The following is a 15,930-nucleotide window of genomic DNA, read 5'->3' as shown; positions in this document are numbered from 1 at the left end:
AGGGGTACCTTTTACCAGATCATCAACCACAAGCTGTACAGACAAAGAGATTGCATGTTTCCCAGTCGATGTAAGGGCATTGAACATTTTATCTTAAAGGTATATATAGTTTTTCTTGGAATTTTCATTCAGTGGAAAGTATCCTTGTAAATATTTGTGTGTGTGGTGTGTATATTGATGGGAAATTTATGAGAATTTCTGGAATTAAGATAAATATACATGCAAGTAAAACTTCTTTATTTGTTTATATGTTTATCTGTATCTCAAAAGCAAGACTTAATTTTATTCCATTCATTAAAAAGAGTTCCCTCTTGCAGATTATTGATAAGTTACCTGACATGGAGATGGTAATTAACACAAGAGATGTGCCACAGGTTCACAAGCGTTTTGGTGAAAAGATGCCAATTTTTTCTTTTAGTAAGGTAATTTTATTTAAATAATTTAATGATCTTATTGGAAGTATATGAGTAGAAGTTATCTTTTTTTGAAGGAGATAAATTGTTGCATATATATATTCGGTAGGCACTTGCCTTTTATTTAAAAAAATTCACAGCTCTGAAGCCACGTAATTTTTGTAATATCATGTATTAAACATGGCTTTACTGACATTTTAAATGGGAGCTTTTTTTTTTTTTTTATAGGATTTTTTCTTCAAATTCTTGATTTGTTGCTAGTGTTAATTTATTTTTTATAGACTAAAGAATACCTGGACATCACTTATCCAGCCTGGACTTTCTGGGAAGGTGGACCAGCAATTGGCTTGTACCCTACTGGGCTTGGCAGATGGGATTTACTGCGCAACTCCATCATGGCTGTAGCCCAAGAATGGCCCTGGGAAATTAAAAAACCTCTGGCATTTTTCAGGTACAGTACTAAATTTCTTTTAATTTGAATTTTTTGAAATGCCATATAAAGGATTTATAATATGGGATTTTTTTCATTTTTATTTAAACCAAGAAACTTAACTTATACAGTGGACCCCACAAATTCCAGGTTCCGAATTTGTGGCTTCAGTAATTCGCGGATTTTTCCTTGGAACCTAACTAATAATTGTTCACGAAAATCCCTGCCAATTTGCAGAATTTTTTGGCTTTTTCTTGGCAGTATATAATTTTTTGTGTATTTTAACGCTAAATGTTATGAAGAATCTTTCTTTCTTTCTTTCAACACACCGGCCGTATCCCACCGAGGCGGGGTGGCCCAAAAGGAAAAAACTAAAGTTTCTCCTTTTACATTTAGTAATATATACAGGAGAAGAGGTTACTAGCCCCTTGCTCCTGGCATTTTAGTCGCCTCTTACAACACGCATGGCTTACGGAGGAAGAATTCTGTTCCACTTCCCCATGGAGATAAGAGGAAATAAACAAGAATAAGAACTAGAAAGAAAATAGAAGAAAACCCAGAGGGGTGTGTATATATGTGCTTGTACATGTATGTGTAGTGTGACCTAAGTGTGAGTAGAAGTAGCAAGACGTACCTGAAATCTTGCATGTTCATGAGACAGAAAAAAGGACACCAGCAATCCTACCATCATGTAAAACAATTACAGGCTTTCGTTTTACACTCGCTTGGCAGGACGGTAGTACCTCCCTGGGCGGTTGCTGTCTACCAACCTACTACCTAGGGTTATGAAGAATATAATTTAATAATTTTGTAACATGAATACAGTGGACCCCTGGTTAACGATGTTTTTTAACTCCAGAAGTATGTTCAGGTGCCAGTACTGACCGAATTTGTTCCCATAAGGAATATTGTGAAGTAGATTAGTCCATTTCAGACCCCCAAACATACACATACAAACGCACTTACATAAATACACTTACATAATTGGTCGCATTCGGAGGTGATTGTTATGCGGGGGTCCACTGTATTAATGTAAATTTAGCAAACTTTACATATAAAATATAATACTGTATAAATGTAAAAATGTTGTGGAGGGAAGAGTAGGTAAATTTGGGGTGCCAGGGTGCCTTTAATTGAGCTATGCATAGAAAGAGGTTTGGTAATAAGTAATACATATTTTATGAAAAAGGATAAATAAGTATACAGTGGAACCTCAAATATCGAACTTTCTTTGTTCCAGATGGCTGTTCGAGTGCCGTTACTGAATGAATTTATTCCCATCAGGAATAATGTAAATTAGATTAGTTCATTTCAGACCCTCAAAAATACACTTATAAAAGCACATATAAAAATACACTCACATAATTGGTTGAGTTGGGAGCAGTTCGATATTTGAGGTTCCACTGTACAAGGTATGATATAGCACATAATGAAAGTAGGTTGTTAGATAATGTATTGGTGGATAAAAGGTTGATGAGTAGGCTTCAGGATGTACATGTTTATAGAGGGGGCAATGGATATATTGGATCATTATTTAGTTGTAGCTGCAGTTAGAGTAAGAGGTAGATGGGACAAAAGGAAAATTGCAACAGCAAGTAAGAGAGAGGTGAAAGTGTATAAACTAAGGGAGGAGGAAGTTAGGGTGAGATATAAACAACTATTGGCAGAAAGGTGGGCTAATGCAAGTATGAGTAATGGGGGGGAGGGGGGCTTGACGAGGGTTGGGATAGTTTTAAAAATGGAGTATTAGAATGTGGGGCTGAAGTTTGTGGCTATAGGAGGGTGGGTGCAGGAGGAAAGAGGAGTGATTGATGGAATGATGAAGTAAAGGGTGTGATAAAAGAGAAAAAGGTAGCTTATGAGAGGTTTTTACAAAACAGAAGTGGTGTAAGAAGAGCAGAGTACATGTATATGGAGAGTAAAAGAAAGGTGAAGAGTAGTGAGAGAGTGCAAAAGGAGAGCAGATGAAAGAGTGGGAGAGGCACTGGCAAGAAATTTTGCTGAAAATAAGAAAAAACTTTAGAGTGAGATAAACAAGTTAAGAAAGCCAATGGAACAAATGGATTTGTCAGTTAAAAACAGAGTAGGGGAGTTAGTAGATGGGGAGCTGGAGGTATTGGGTAGATGGTAGGAATATTTTGAGGAACTTTTAAATATTGATGATGAAAGGGAGGCGGCAATTTCATGCACTGGTCAGGGAGGTATAACATCTTTTAGGAGTGAAGAAGAGCAGGACGTGAGTGTGGGGGAGGTGCGTGAGGCATTACGTAGAATGAAATGGGGTAAAGCAGCAGGAACTGATGGGATCATGACAGAAATGTTAAAAGCAGGGGGGGATAGTGTGTTGGAGTGGTTGGTATTTTTGTTTAATAAATGTATGAAAGAGGGGAAGGTACGTAGGGATTGGCGGAGAGTGTGTATAGTTCCTTTATATAAAGGGAAGGGGGACAAAAGAGATTGTAAAAATTATGAGGGAATAAGTTTGAGGAATTGTTAAATGTTGATGAAGATAGGGAGACTGTGATTTCATGTACAGTGGACCCCCGATTAACGATATTTTTTCATTCCAGAAGTATGTTCAGGTGCCAGTACTGACCGAATTTGTTCCCATAAGGAATATTGTGAAGTAGATTAGTCCATTTCAGACCCCCACACATACACGTACAAACGCACTTATATAAATACACTTACATAATTGGTCGCATTGGGAGGTGATCGTTAAGCGGGGGTTCACTGTATAGGGCAAGGAGGAATAATAACATCTTGCAGGAGTGAGGAAGAGCCAGTTGTCAGTGTGGGGGAAGTTCATGAGGCAGTGGGCAGGATGAAAGGGGGTAAGGCAGCTGGGATTGATGGGATAAAGATAGAAATGTTACAAGCAGGTGGCGATATAGTTTTGGAGTGGTTGGTGCTATTATTTAATAAATGTATGGGCTATTTCGCCCACTTTGAGCCCTATTTTTGGCCAATTCCAGTGTACTAGTCGACAAAAATCATATCTATTTCACTAGAACTCCATTTTTTCTATCGAATGAGTACAAGAAACCACCCATTTAACGATATCAGCTGTCCAATAAAGTAGTCAGAAATTGGCAATTTTGGCAATTTCACACAAATTTCAGAAGATGCCAATTTCCAAATAGGGTCCAGAATAAACAAGACAGACATTCCTGGCACTAAAATAACATTTCCTCTGTTCATTAGTCACGTCCCCAGGCCCCTGTTACATCTCATTTGCTTTCCACTTTGAATTTTTATTCTTGCAAAAAATAGATGATTTACTGTTATGCAGACTACTGCATTAGTGTAGAAATGGTATAAATAATATCAGCGCACTTGTGAAAGAATATTAGACTCGCCAGTTGACATATATTGGACACTTGGCATGATTTGTTTACTTTTGAACTTTGGTAAAAATTGAACATTTCTGCTACTTTGAGCTCAATTTCAAGGTACTTTTCATTATGAAGCCAATCAAAATCATCACAATTTCTGTAATATATCTCCCATTCTATAAAATGAGACCAGGAAAACTAAAATTTATTATTATTATTATTTCACACTGGCCGATTCCCACCAAGGCAGGGTGGCCCGAAAAAGAAAAACTTTCACCATCATTCACTCCATCACTGTCTTGCCAGAAGGGTGCTTTACACTATAGTTTTTAAACTGCAACATTAACACCCCTCCTTCAGAGTGCAGGCACTGTACTTCCCATCTCCAGGACTCAAGTCCGGCCTGCCGGTTTCCCTGAACCCCTTCATAAATGTTACTTTGCTCACACTCCAACAGCGCGTCAAGTATTAAAAACCATTTGTCTCCATTCACTCCTATCAAACACGCTCACGCATGCCTGCTGGAAGTCCAAGCCCCTCGCACACAAAACCTCCTTTACCCCCTCCCTCCAATCTTTCCTAGGCCGACCCCTACCCCGCCTTCCTTCCACTACAAACTGATACACTCTTGAAGTCATTCTGTTTCGCTCCATTCTCTCTACATGTTTGAACCACCTCAACAACCCTTCCTCAGCCCTCTGGACAACAGTTTTGGTAATCCCGCACCTCCTTCTAACTTCCAAACTACGAATTCTCTGCATTATATTCACACCACACATTGCCCTCAGACATGACATCTCCACTGCCTCCAGCCTTCTCCTCGCTGCAACATTCATCATCCATGCTTCACACCCATATAAGAGCATTGGTAAAACTATACTCTCATACATTCCCCTTTTTGCCTCCAAGGACAAAGTTCTTTGTCTCCACAGACTCCTAAGTGCACCACTCACTCTTTTCCCCTCATCAATTCTATGATTCACCTCATCTTTCATAGACCCATCCGCTGACACGTCCACTCCCAAATATCTGAATACATTCACCTCCTCCATACTCTCTCCCTCCAATCTGATATCCAATCTTTCATTACCTAATCTTTTTGTTATCCTCATAACCTTACTCTTTCCTGTATTCACTTTTAATTTTCTTCTTTTGCATACCCTACCAAATTCATCCACCAGTCTCTGCAACTTCTCTTCAGAATCTCCCAAGAGCACAGTGTCATCAGCAAAGAGCAACTGTGACAACTCCCACTTTGTGTGATTCTTTATCTTTTAACTCCATGCCTCTTGCCAAGACCCTCGCATTTACTTCTTTTACAACCCCATCTATAAATATATTAAACAACCACAGTGACATCACACATCCTTGTCTAAGGCCTACTTTTATTGGGAAATAATTTCCCTCTTTCCTACGTACTCTAACTTGAGCCTCACTATCCTCGTAAAAACTCTTCACTGCTTTCAGTAACCTACCTCCTACACCATACACCTGCAACATCTGCCACATTGCCCCCCTATCCACCCTGTCATACGCCTTTTTGAAATCCATAAATGCCACAAAGACCTCTTTAGCCTTATCTAAATACTGTTCACTTTTGTGTTTCACTGTAAACACCTGGTCCACACACCCCCTACCCTAAAATACAACCTAAAATACAACCCCTAAAATTCAACCATAAATACCATATGAAAATACACTGCAAAGTCGCTATTTTAAACCAAATCCAGCCGCTCTCACTAGTGGAAGTTGTCGAAGTTAATTGCAGGTCTGTATCAAGATACCCTTGTGTTGCAGTGTCTGACAGATTGAACATTAAAATGGTATAAAATACCGACAGGTTGTTAGGTAAGACACATATGGTACAGACCTGCAATTAACTTCGACAACTTCCACTAGTGAGAGCGGCTGGATTTGAGAGGGACCTGACCTTTCAACATATTTTAAACCAAAAACACGATTGGAGTTGGTTTTTTTTCTCATTATGTACTGTGTGCTGCAGGATTTTTTTTTTTTATACTGTGCACACTGACTACATAGACCCATTCTTTCATATGTAGGCCTACCAGCTTTCTCTCACTAGATTTGAAGGTGCTAAAATTTAGGCGTACTAGCATGTCAATAACCCTGGTGCGTAAGCCATACTAATACGTCAGAAACCCTGAAAGGGTTAATAAAAATATAGTCTTATAATATTATTTTATAAAAAAATTTTTCCAAGAAAGTAAACAGGGATTTTAGGCACTTTTAACTACAGACTGGATATTGATAATCAGTGTCTAGACACTTCGTATTCACATTTGCAGGAAGAATTCAGTTAAAGAATTAGTATGAAAATTCTTACTTGGCTCTTTTGTTTAATCAACACATCATCTGTATTTTAGAAAATACTAGAAACCAGTCCAATGTACAGATGAAAAAGTGAAGATAAGTAATTTTTTTTTTTCAGAGGGTCTCGCACAAGCTCAGAGAGAGATGCACTCGTATATCTATCAAGAGAGAACCCAGACATTGCTGATGCTCAGTACACAAAGAACCAAGCCTGGAAATCAGATGCTGTTTGTATTATATTTTTTCATTTGGATAGTGTTTAAGCTTAAATAGAATTTCATATATGTTTTTAGCTAAGTAATACTGTTTTTGCTATAGACAGTTGAACACTAAAATGTCTTGCAGTCCCATTGAACACTCATGGCAGGCTCCAGAATATCCAACCTTGCTAATATCAGTTCCAGTGGATTCTAGTTTGCATTTCTGAATATTCCACCCACTTATAGTATACACTCACCAGTTCTGAATGCAATGCCACTCCCAACAGTTTAACCACCCATTAGAATTTTGTTTTAACAGGTATTCTTTCAATGTGTTTTCATCATAATTTGATGGATAAGTGAAAGCTTTGGCAAGTGTTGCATATAGTTTGTGGAATAGATGGAAGCATAGTATATTTCAAGAAGTACTAAACCAGTGTAGGTAGAACCTCAATGAGTGGCAGAGGCTTGATCATGTATCTGCTAATTGTGGCTCTATCTCTGAAAAGCCAGGATGTTGGTGTTAGTAAAAGTGGGTGTTGAACAAGAATGCTGTAAATAATTAGTGGTACAAAGATATTTGTACTTGCACAACACATCTGGGAGGAATTACTAAGTGGACGAGGTCTCTGACGGCCATCTCCTTTGGTGCATGCTTTCTGCAGACAATTCTCATAAGCTCGGACCTTTAGTACAGTACAGTGGACCCTCACCTAACAAATGCATCGCATAACGTTAAATCCGCCTAGCGATACATTTTAACGCAAAAATTTTGCCTCGGCTAGCTCTAAAAAACTCGCTCAACGCGATTCGTTCGAGACGCATCCACGTGCGGCCTGAGCACGCCTCACTTGTTCCGTGGGTGCCAGTGTTTACAAGCCAGCCACCGCGGTCGCTTCCAAGCATACAATCGGAACATTTCATATTATCACAGCCTTTTTAGTGATTGCACCTGCAAAATAAGTCACCATGGGCCCCAAGAAAGCTTCTAGTGCCAACCCTACAGGAAAAAGGGTGAGAATTACTATGGATATGAAGAAAGAGATCATTGCTAAGTATGAAAGTGGAGTGCGTGTCTCCGAGCTGGCCAGGTTGTACACAAAACCCCAATCAACCATCGCTACTATTTTGGCCAAAAAAACGGCAATCAAGGAAGCTGTTCTTGTCAAAGGTGCAACTTTGTTTTCGAAACAGAGATCGCAAGTGATAGAAGATGTTGAGACACTGTTATTGGTGTAGATAAACGAAAAACAGATAGCAGGAGATAGCATCTCTCAAGCAATCATATGTGAAAAGGCTAGGAAGTTGCATGAGGATTTAATTAAAAAAATGCCTGCAACTAGTGGTGATGTAAGTGAATTTAAGGCCAGCAAAGGTTGGTTTGAGAGATTTAAGAATCGTAGAGGCATACATAGTGTGATAAGGCATGGGGAGGCTGCCAGTTCGGACCACAAAGCGGCTGAAAAATTATTTTTTATTTTTTTTTATTTATTATCACACTGGCCGATTCCCACCAAGGCAGGGTGGCCCGAAAAAGAAAAACTTTCACCATCATTCACTCCATCACTGTCTTGCCAGAAGGGTGCTTTACACTACAGTTTTTAAACTGCAACATTAACACCCCTCCTTCAGAGTGCAGGCACTGTACTTCCCATCTCCAGGACTCAAGTCCGGCCTGCCGGTTTCCCTGAAGCCCTTCATAAATGTTACTTTGCTCACACTCCAGCAGCACGTCAAGTATTAAAAACCATTTGTCTCCATTCACTCCTATCAAACACACTCACGCATGCCTGCTGGAAGTCCAAGCCCCTTGCACACAAAACCTCCTTTACCCCCTCCCTCCAACCTTTCCTAGGCCGACCCCTACCCCGCCTTCCTTCCACTACAGACTGATACACTCTTGAAGTCACTCTGTTTTGCTCCATTCTCTCTACATGTCCGAACCACCTCAACAACCCTTCCTCAGCCCTCTGGACAACAGTTTTGGTAATCCCGCACCTCCTCCTAACTTCCAAACTACGAATTCTCTGCATTATATTCACACCACACATTGCCCTCAGACATGACATCTCCACTGCCTCCAGCCTTCTCCTCGCTGCAACATTCATCACCCATGCTTCACACCCATATAAGAGCGTTGGTAAAACTATACTCTCATACATTCCCCTCTTTGCCTCCAAGGACAAAGTTCTTTGTCTCCACAGACTCCTAAGTGCACCACTCACCCTTTTCCCCTCATCAATTCTATGATTCACCTCATCTTTCATAGACCCATCCGCTGACACGTCCACTCCCAAATATCTGAATACATTCACCTCCTCCATACTCTCTCCCTCCAATCTGATATCTAATCTTTCATCACCTAATCTTTTTGTTATCCTCATTACCTTACTCTTTCCTGTATTCACTTTTAATTTTCTTCTTTTGCACACCCAAATTCATCCACCAATCTCTGCAGCTTCTCTTCAGAATCTCCCAAGAGCAGTGTCATCAGCAAAGAGCAACTATGACAACTCCCACTTTGTGTGATTCTTTATCTTTTAACTCCACGCCTCTTGCCAAGACCCTCGCATTTACTTCTCTTACAACCCCATCTATAAATATATTAAATAACCACGGTAACATCACACATCCTTGTCTAAGGCCTACTTTTACTGGGAAATAATTTCCCTCTTTACTACATACTCTAACTTGAGCCTCACTATCCTCGTAAAAACTCTTCACTGCTTTCAGTAACCTACCTCCCACACCATACACCTGCAACATCTGCCACATTGCCCCCCTATCCACCCTGTCATACGCCTTTTCCAAATCCATAAATGCCACAAAGACCTCTTTAGCCTTATATAAATACTGTTCACTTATATGTTTCACTGTAAACACCTGGTCCACACACCCCCTACCTTTCTTAAAGCCTCCTTGTTCATCTGCAATCCTATTCTCCGTCTTACTCTTAATTCTTTCAATAATAACTCTACCATACACTTTACCAGGTATACTCAACAGACTTCTCCCCCTATAATTTTTGCACTCTCTTTTGTCCCCTTTGCCTTTATACAAAGGAACTATGCATGCTCTCTGCCAATCCCTAGGTACCTTACCCTCTTCCATACATTTATTAAATAATTGCACCAACCATTCCAAAACTATATCCCCACCTGCTTTTAACATTTCTATCTTTATCCCATCAATCCCGGCTGCCTTGCCCCCTTTCATTCTACCTACTGCCTCACGAACTTCCCCCACACTCACAACTGGCTCTTCCTCACTCCTACAAGATGTTGTTCCTCCTTGCCCTATACATGAAATCACAGCTTCCCTATCTTCATCAACATTTAACAATTCCTCAATATATTCCCTCCATCTTCCCAATACCTCTAACTCTCCATTTAATAACTCTCCTCTCCTATTTTTAACTGACAAATCCATTTGTTCTCTAGACTTCCTTAACTTGTTGATCTCACTCCAAAACTTTTTCTTATTTTCAACAAAATTTGTTGATAACATCTCACCCACTCTCTCATTTGCTCTCTTTTTACATTGCTTCACCACTCTCTTAACCTCTCTCTTTTTCTCCATATACTCTTCCCTCCTTGCATCACTTCTACTTTGTAAAAACTTCTCATATGCTAACTTTTTCTCCCTTACTACTCTCTTTACATCATCATTCCACCAATCGCTCCTCTTCCCTCCCGCACCCACTTTCCTGTAACCACAAACTTCTGCTGAACACTCTAACACTACATTTTTAAACCTATCCCATACCTCTTCGACCCCATTGCCTATGCTCTCATTAGCCCATCTATCCTCCAATAGCTGTTTATATCTTACCCTAACTGCCTCCTCTTTTAGTTTATAAACCTTCACCTCTCTCTTCCCTGATGCTTCTATTCTCCTTGTATCCCATCTTCCTTTTACTCTCAGTGTAGCTACAACTAGAAAGTGATCTGATATATCTGTGGCCCCTCTATAAACATGTACATCCTGAAGTCTACTCAACAGTCTTTTATCTACCAATACATAATCCAACAAACTACTATCATTTCGCCCTACATCTTATCTTGTATACTTATTTATCCTCTTTTTCTTAAAATATGTATTACCTATAACTAAACCCCTTTCTATACAAAGTTCAATCAAAGGGCTCCCATTATCATTTACACCTGGCACCCCAAACTTACGTACCACACCCTCTCTAAAAGTTTCTCCTACTTTAGTATTCAGGTCCCCTACCACAATTACTCTCTCACTTGGTTCAAAGGCTGAAAAATATGTGCAGGAATTCAAGGAGTACATAGACAGTGAAGGACTGAAACCTGAATAAGTGTTTAATTGTGACAAAACAGGCCTGTTCTGGAAGAAAATGCGAAGCAGGACCTACATTACTGAGGAGGAAAAGGCACTCCCAGGACATAAGCCTATGAAAGACAGGCTTACTCTGTTGATGTGTGCTAATGCTAGTGGTGATTGCAAAGTGAAGCCTTTATTGGTGTATAACTCTGAAACTCCCAGAGTGTTCAGGAAAAACTATGTCCTCAAGGCTAATTTGTGTGTGCTGTGGAGGGCAAACAGTAAGGCATGGGTCACTATGGACTTTTTCTATGACTGGTTACACCATGCATTTGCCCCCACTGTGAAAAATTACCTAATTGAAAAGAAATTAGACCTTAAGTGCCTCCTGGTATTAGACAATGCTCCTGGTCATCCTTCAGATGTGGCAGAGCAACTTTCTACGGAAATGAGCTTCATTAAGGTCAAGTTTTTGCCTCCTAATACCACTCCTCTCCTACAGCCCATGGACCAGCAGGTCATTTCCAACTTCAAGAAACTGTACACAAAAGCTATGCTTGAAAGGTGCTTTGTAGTGACCTCAGAAACTCAGTTGACTCTAAGAGAGTTTTGGAGAGATCCTCAATTGTGTAAACATTATAGGTAAGGCTTGGGAGGAAGTGACTAAGAGGACCTTGAACTCTGCTTGGAAGAAACTGTGGCCAGAATGTGTAGACAAAAGGGATTTTGAAGGGTTTGAGGCTAACCCTGGGAATCCTATGGCAGGTGAGGAATCCATTGTGGCATTGGGGAAGTCCTTGGGGTTGGAGGTTAGTGGGGAGGATGTGGAAGAGTTGGTGGAGGAGGACAATGACAAACTAACCACTGATGAGCTGCTGGATCATCTTCAACAGCAAGAGGCCAGACCTGAGGAAACTGCTCTGGAGGAGGGGGATAAAGAAATTGAAGTTGTCTACTTCAAAGATTAAGGAAATGTGTGCAATGTGGCTTAAAGTGCAAACCTTTTTTGATGAAAATCACCCTCACACAGCTATTGCAAGCCGTGCTGGTGACTACTACACTGACAATGTTGTGAAACACTTTAGGAATGTCATAAAGGAACGGTAGGTACAGGCCTCTATGGACAGATATGTTGTGAGACAGAGGTCTAGTGACTCTAAAGCTGGTCCTAGTGGCATTAAAAGAAGAAGGGAAGTAACCCCGGAAAAGGACTTGCCACCTCAAGTCCTAATGGAAGGGGATTCCCCTTCTAAACATTAACACCATCCACAGTCTCCCCTCCTCCCATCCCATCAATCATCGCCAGATCTTCAACAAAGGTAAGTGTCATGTAACTGTGTTGTCTTCAGTTTGTGTGTATTAAAATTAATATTTCATGTGGTAAAAATTTTTTTTTTTCATACTTTGGGGTGTCAGGAACGGATTAATTTGATTTCCATTATTTCTTGTGGGGAAAATTAATTCGGCTAATGATAATTTCGCCTAACGTTGAGCTCTCAGGAACGGATTAATATCGCTAGGCGAGGGTCCACTGTATATTAAATTAGATAAATTGAGCATTGATGTAATATATTGTTATTATTTTATTATAATGCACAGTGCAGTGCAAACACCATTATAAAGGGTTGTGGACTAGATAAAAATGAAGGATAATTTTCACCGGGTTTGATATTTACAGAATTAAGAATACAGTTTAGAACAATGTGATACAAAAATTAGAAATTTGAGCAACTCTGCAATGTAGGAGTTTGTTTGTGTGCTGCTTAACCTTTAAACTGTCCAAACGTAGATCTACATTCACGTGTGTAGTGCTCTGAACGTAGATCTACATATTTTTTTACATGCTTTCAAATGGAGAAAATAAAGGTCGGAGCGCTACGCACGTAAATGTAGATTTATGTTTGGACAGTTTAAGGGTTGATGTGACATTACGTAGATTCTTTCTAGTGTAATTTAATTTGTCGGGCTGTATTTACCCACAAAGTTTTTCCTCCTGTTTCTAGAAGCCCACTGCTGCAAAATCTGATCTTCACTCCACCCCACCTCATGGTGGGAGTGAAGTGAAGTTGAGTAGTTTTAGTTTATCTTTTAATATAGGTTTAATATTCTGAATCTTTCTCTAATTTAATTTTTAATTTTTTTCATTTAAAAGCGAAGCAACCTGGTCAACTCTGATTAGTGCAAATAATTTTTTTGTTTATGACAACACTAATTTAATGAAGTACAGTGGACCCCCGGTTAACGATATTTTTTCACTCCAAAAGTATGTTCAGGTGCCAGTACTGACCGAATTTGTTCCCATAAGAAATATTGTGAAGTAGATTAGTCCATTTCAGACCCCCAAACATACACGTACAAACGCACTTACATAAATACACTTACATAATTGTCACATTCGGCGTTATGCGGGGGTCCAACTAGAATTCTGATTTCTGTGGCAAACAAGCTAGCATCATGAGCAATTTTTATAGATTTATATACGATGAATATTTATAGAGCTAACCTGTTCTCAGGTGATTCCTATTAATTGCACTAATAATAATAATGATAAAGTAAATGATCATTCAGACATACTGTATACATCAATAATACACTAGTATCTAAACAGCTTAATTAGCCCTTTCACTGTCATGACCATTAGAATATAAAGTGCTGTCACCGTTACAAATTAAAAAAAAAAGTTTTCTTTGTAATGGTAGAGAATCTTTTTCTGAAGGTAATGACACCAAAATACAATGGAAACTGAAGAAATTAAGGAGGGTCAAAGTTGGCACTCTTGGGCGCAGTTTATTCATAAGATTTACCCAGTTCGAGTCTTATTTCAATCGGGCGTTTATTCTATGTGCTAGGTGAGCACCCACCAAAATTGGTAAATTCATCATAAATATTAAGCTTCAGGATATAATCATGGATCATAATAGGAAACAATTTTTCTGTCCCATGTTATGAAATATTTGTGGCAGCTGTTTTAAGATAGCACTGCACACCCCCTAGTTGTATCATGCACAGTGGACACCTTGTAACAATAACCCACCATACACCACTAATTTAAAACCAATTCCATTGCTCAGGTCAACCAAATTCCTCATTATTGTACTTGTATGTGCAAGATACTGCCCATTTAAGTATCAGAAAGAAAAAAGTTTTACCCTATTTCTCTGTTAATAACATACTGTATAACCAAGAATGATTGGTCATGGTTTAGGCCATCCAAATAATTGAAGCAGACCTGGTTAAAAAGAAAAACTCATAAAATAGACCATGGGGGTGGATAAAAAGGTCTTCTACCCTTCCTTGGAAAAATTGCCAAAATTCAAATGTTTCCCCTACTTTGAGGCTTATTTCAGGCCACTTCTGGCCTGAAAGTAGCCACTACACAGACCTATTTTCTCATGTATACGTCAAAATTTACCAATCGTACAATATTTGAGGGCACTATGATTAAGACATGCATAGTATACGTAAGAGCCACTGGTCTCAAAAACTTGTTATATATGTATATGGGAGACAGTGGAAGGGTTAATTTTGATCCATAAATTTCAGGATACTTTGTATGCCCCTCCTGCTTCTGAAGTAGCACTTGAAGAGCATTGCAAATACAAATATCTCTTCAACTTCAGGGGAGTAGCTGCTAGCTTCAGATTCAAACATTTATTCCTGTGTCGCTCACTTGTTTTTCATGTGGGTGATGAGTGGATCGAGTTTTTTTACCAAAAGATGAAACCTTGGGTGCATTACATTCCAGTTAAAACTGGTGCATCAAAAGAGGAAATCAGGTATGACCATTTTTCTTATTCTTCTCAATATGTTTGTATCTTTTGTAGTCTCCTTTTCAGTGTGATGCCTTGAGTATGATTGGCTCTAAATTCAAAGGATTGGATCTACCCTCCCTTTCCTTGGATCAAACCTAATTGCCTCCCATTTCCCTGGCACACTGTATGATCCTTGTGGATTTAGTACTACCCACTGAATGGAATAATTCTCGGTAGGATTATGCATGCATATCTACAAATATTGCGGTGATGGATAATTGTAATGCCTTGTATATGTGAATTGCATAAATCATATGTTGAAAGTGTTATTTGTCATTTCTATTCACCTTTAAATATCACACAGCTTAGACCTGCACTATAAATGTGTCACTGGGGCAGTAATTGGCAAAAACTAATGCAAATTATTAGGGATGTAATTTTGGGAGATTTTATTTAACCCTTAAACTGTCCAAACGTAGATCTACATTTGCGTGTGTAGCGCTCCATCCTTTATTTTTCCCATATGAAAGCATGTAAAAAAAAGTAGATCTACATTCGGAGCCCCCCTGCACGTGAATGTAGATCTACGTTTGGACAGTTAAAGGGTTAAATTTTAGAACAGCCAGATATAGTCGGCAGATCAGCATAATTTTCTTCTTGTATAAATCTCAATCTCGACTGAAAATTTTTTTTCTTAACAACGTGTTATAAAGGAGAGGTTGGCTTTTTTTTTTTTTTTTTTTTTTTTTTATAATTACCCCAAAACAGATATTGTGTATGGCAAAATTGCCCACTAGACTTGAAAGTCCACAGAGTCCAGAAAAGACAAGGAGCATTCAAATTCAAAATAGTTTATTGCATCCATTTGTATAAAGAATAGTCATACATGCTGAAAAATATGTATTATATGCAATAAAGCAATTTTAAAAATAAAACAAAATTAACAAAATAATAAAATGAAAATAAACTGCATGAAGTAAAAAATAGTAACAGACAGATTTAATAAGAATCTCATTAGGGAACTCAAGAATTTCAGTGAAAATATTTTCACATCAGGTTTTGTTTTTAAGTTAATGAGAGTGGAAAATCCTTATTCACAAAGATAATATGTAATTGCAAATGGCAGAAGTATTTTTATCGCTTCCTTGTGTGCAGTTTTGAAAGCCTTTGCAGCTCTTG

General features: G+C 38.9%; 1 protein-coding gene across 2 annotated transcripts in view; it reads left to right on the top strand.

Moving 5' to 3' along the window:
- The window catches only part of LOC128684760 (O-glucosyltransferase rumi homolog), a 230,364-nt gene that overhangs the window by 200,857 nt on the left and 13,577 nt on the right, over positions 1-15,930 (top strand). For both annotated transcript variants that reach the window (XM_070088643.1, XM_070088642.1), the window contains exons 5-9: positions 3-99; positions 318-422; positions 695-864; positions 6,628-6,736; positions 14,543-14,775. In XM_070088643.1, coding sequence (XP_069944744.1) covers positions 3-99; positions 318-422; positions 695-864; positions 6,628-6,736; positions 14,543-14,775 — 714 coding nt within the window. The remainder of the gene's footprint in view (positions 1-2; positions 100-317; positions 423-694; positions 865-6,627; positions 6,737-14,542; positions 14,776-15,930) is intronic.

The sequence above is a fragment of the Cherax quadricarinatus genome, chromosome 25 (assembly GCF_038502225.1).
Source record: "Cherax quadricarinatus isolate ZL_2023a chromosome 25, ASM3850222v1, whole genome shotgun sequence".
Classification (NCBI taxonomy): domain Eukaryota; kingdom Metazoa; phylum Arthropoda; class Malacostraca; order Decapoda; family Parastacidae; genus Cherax; species Cherax quadricarinatus.
The sequence above is the reverse complement of the archived record's forward strand: the minus strand, read 5'-3'. Positions and strand labels throughout refer to the sequence as shown.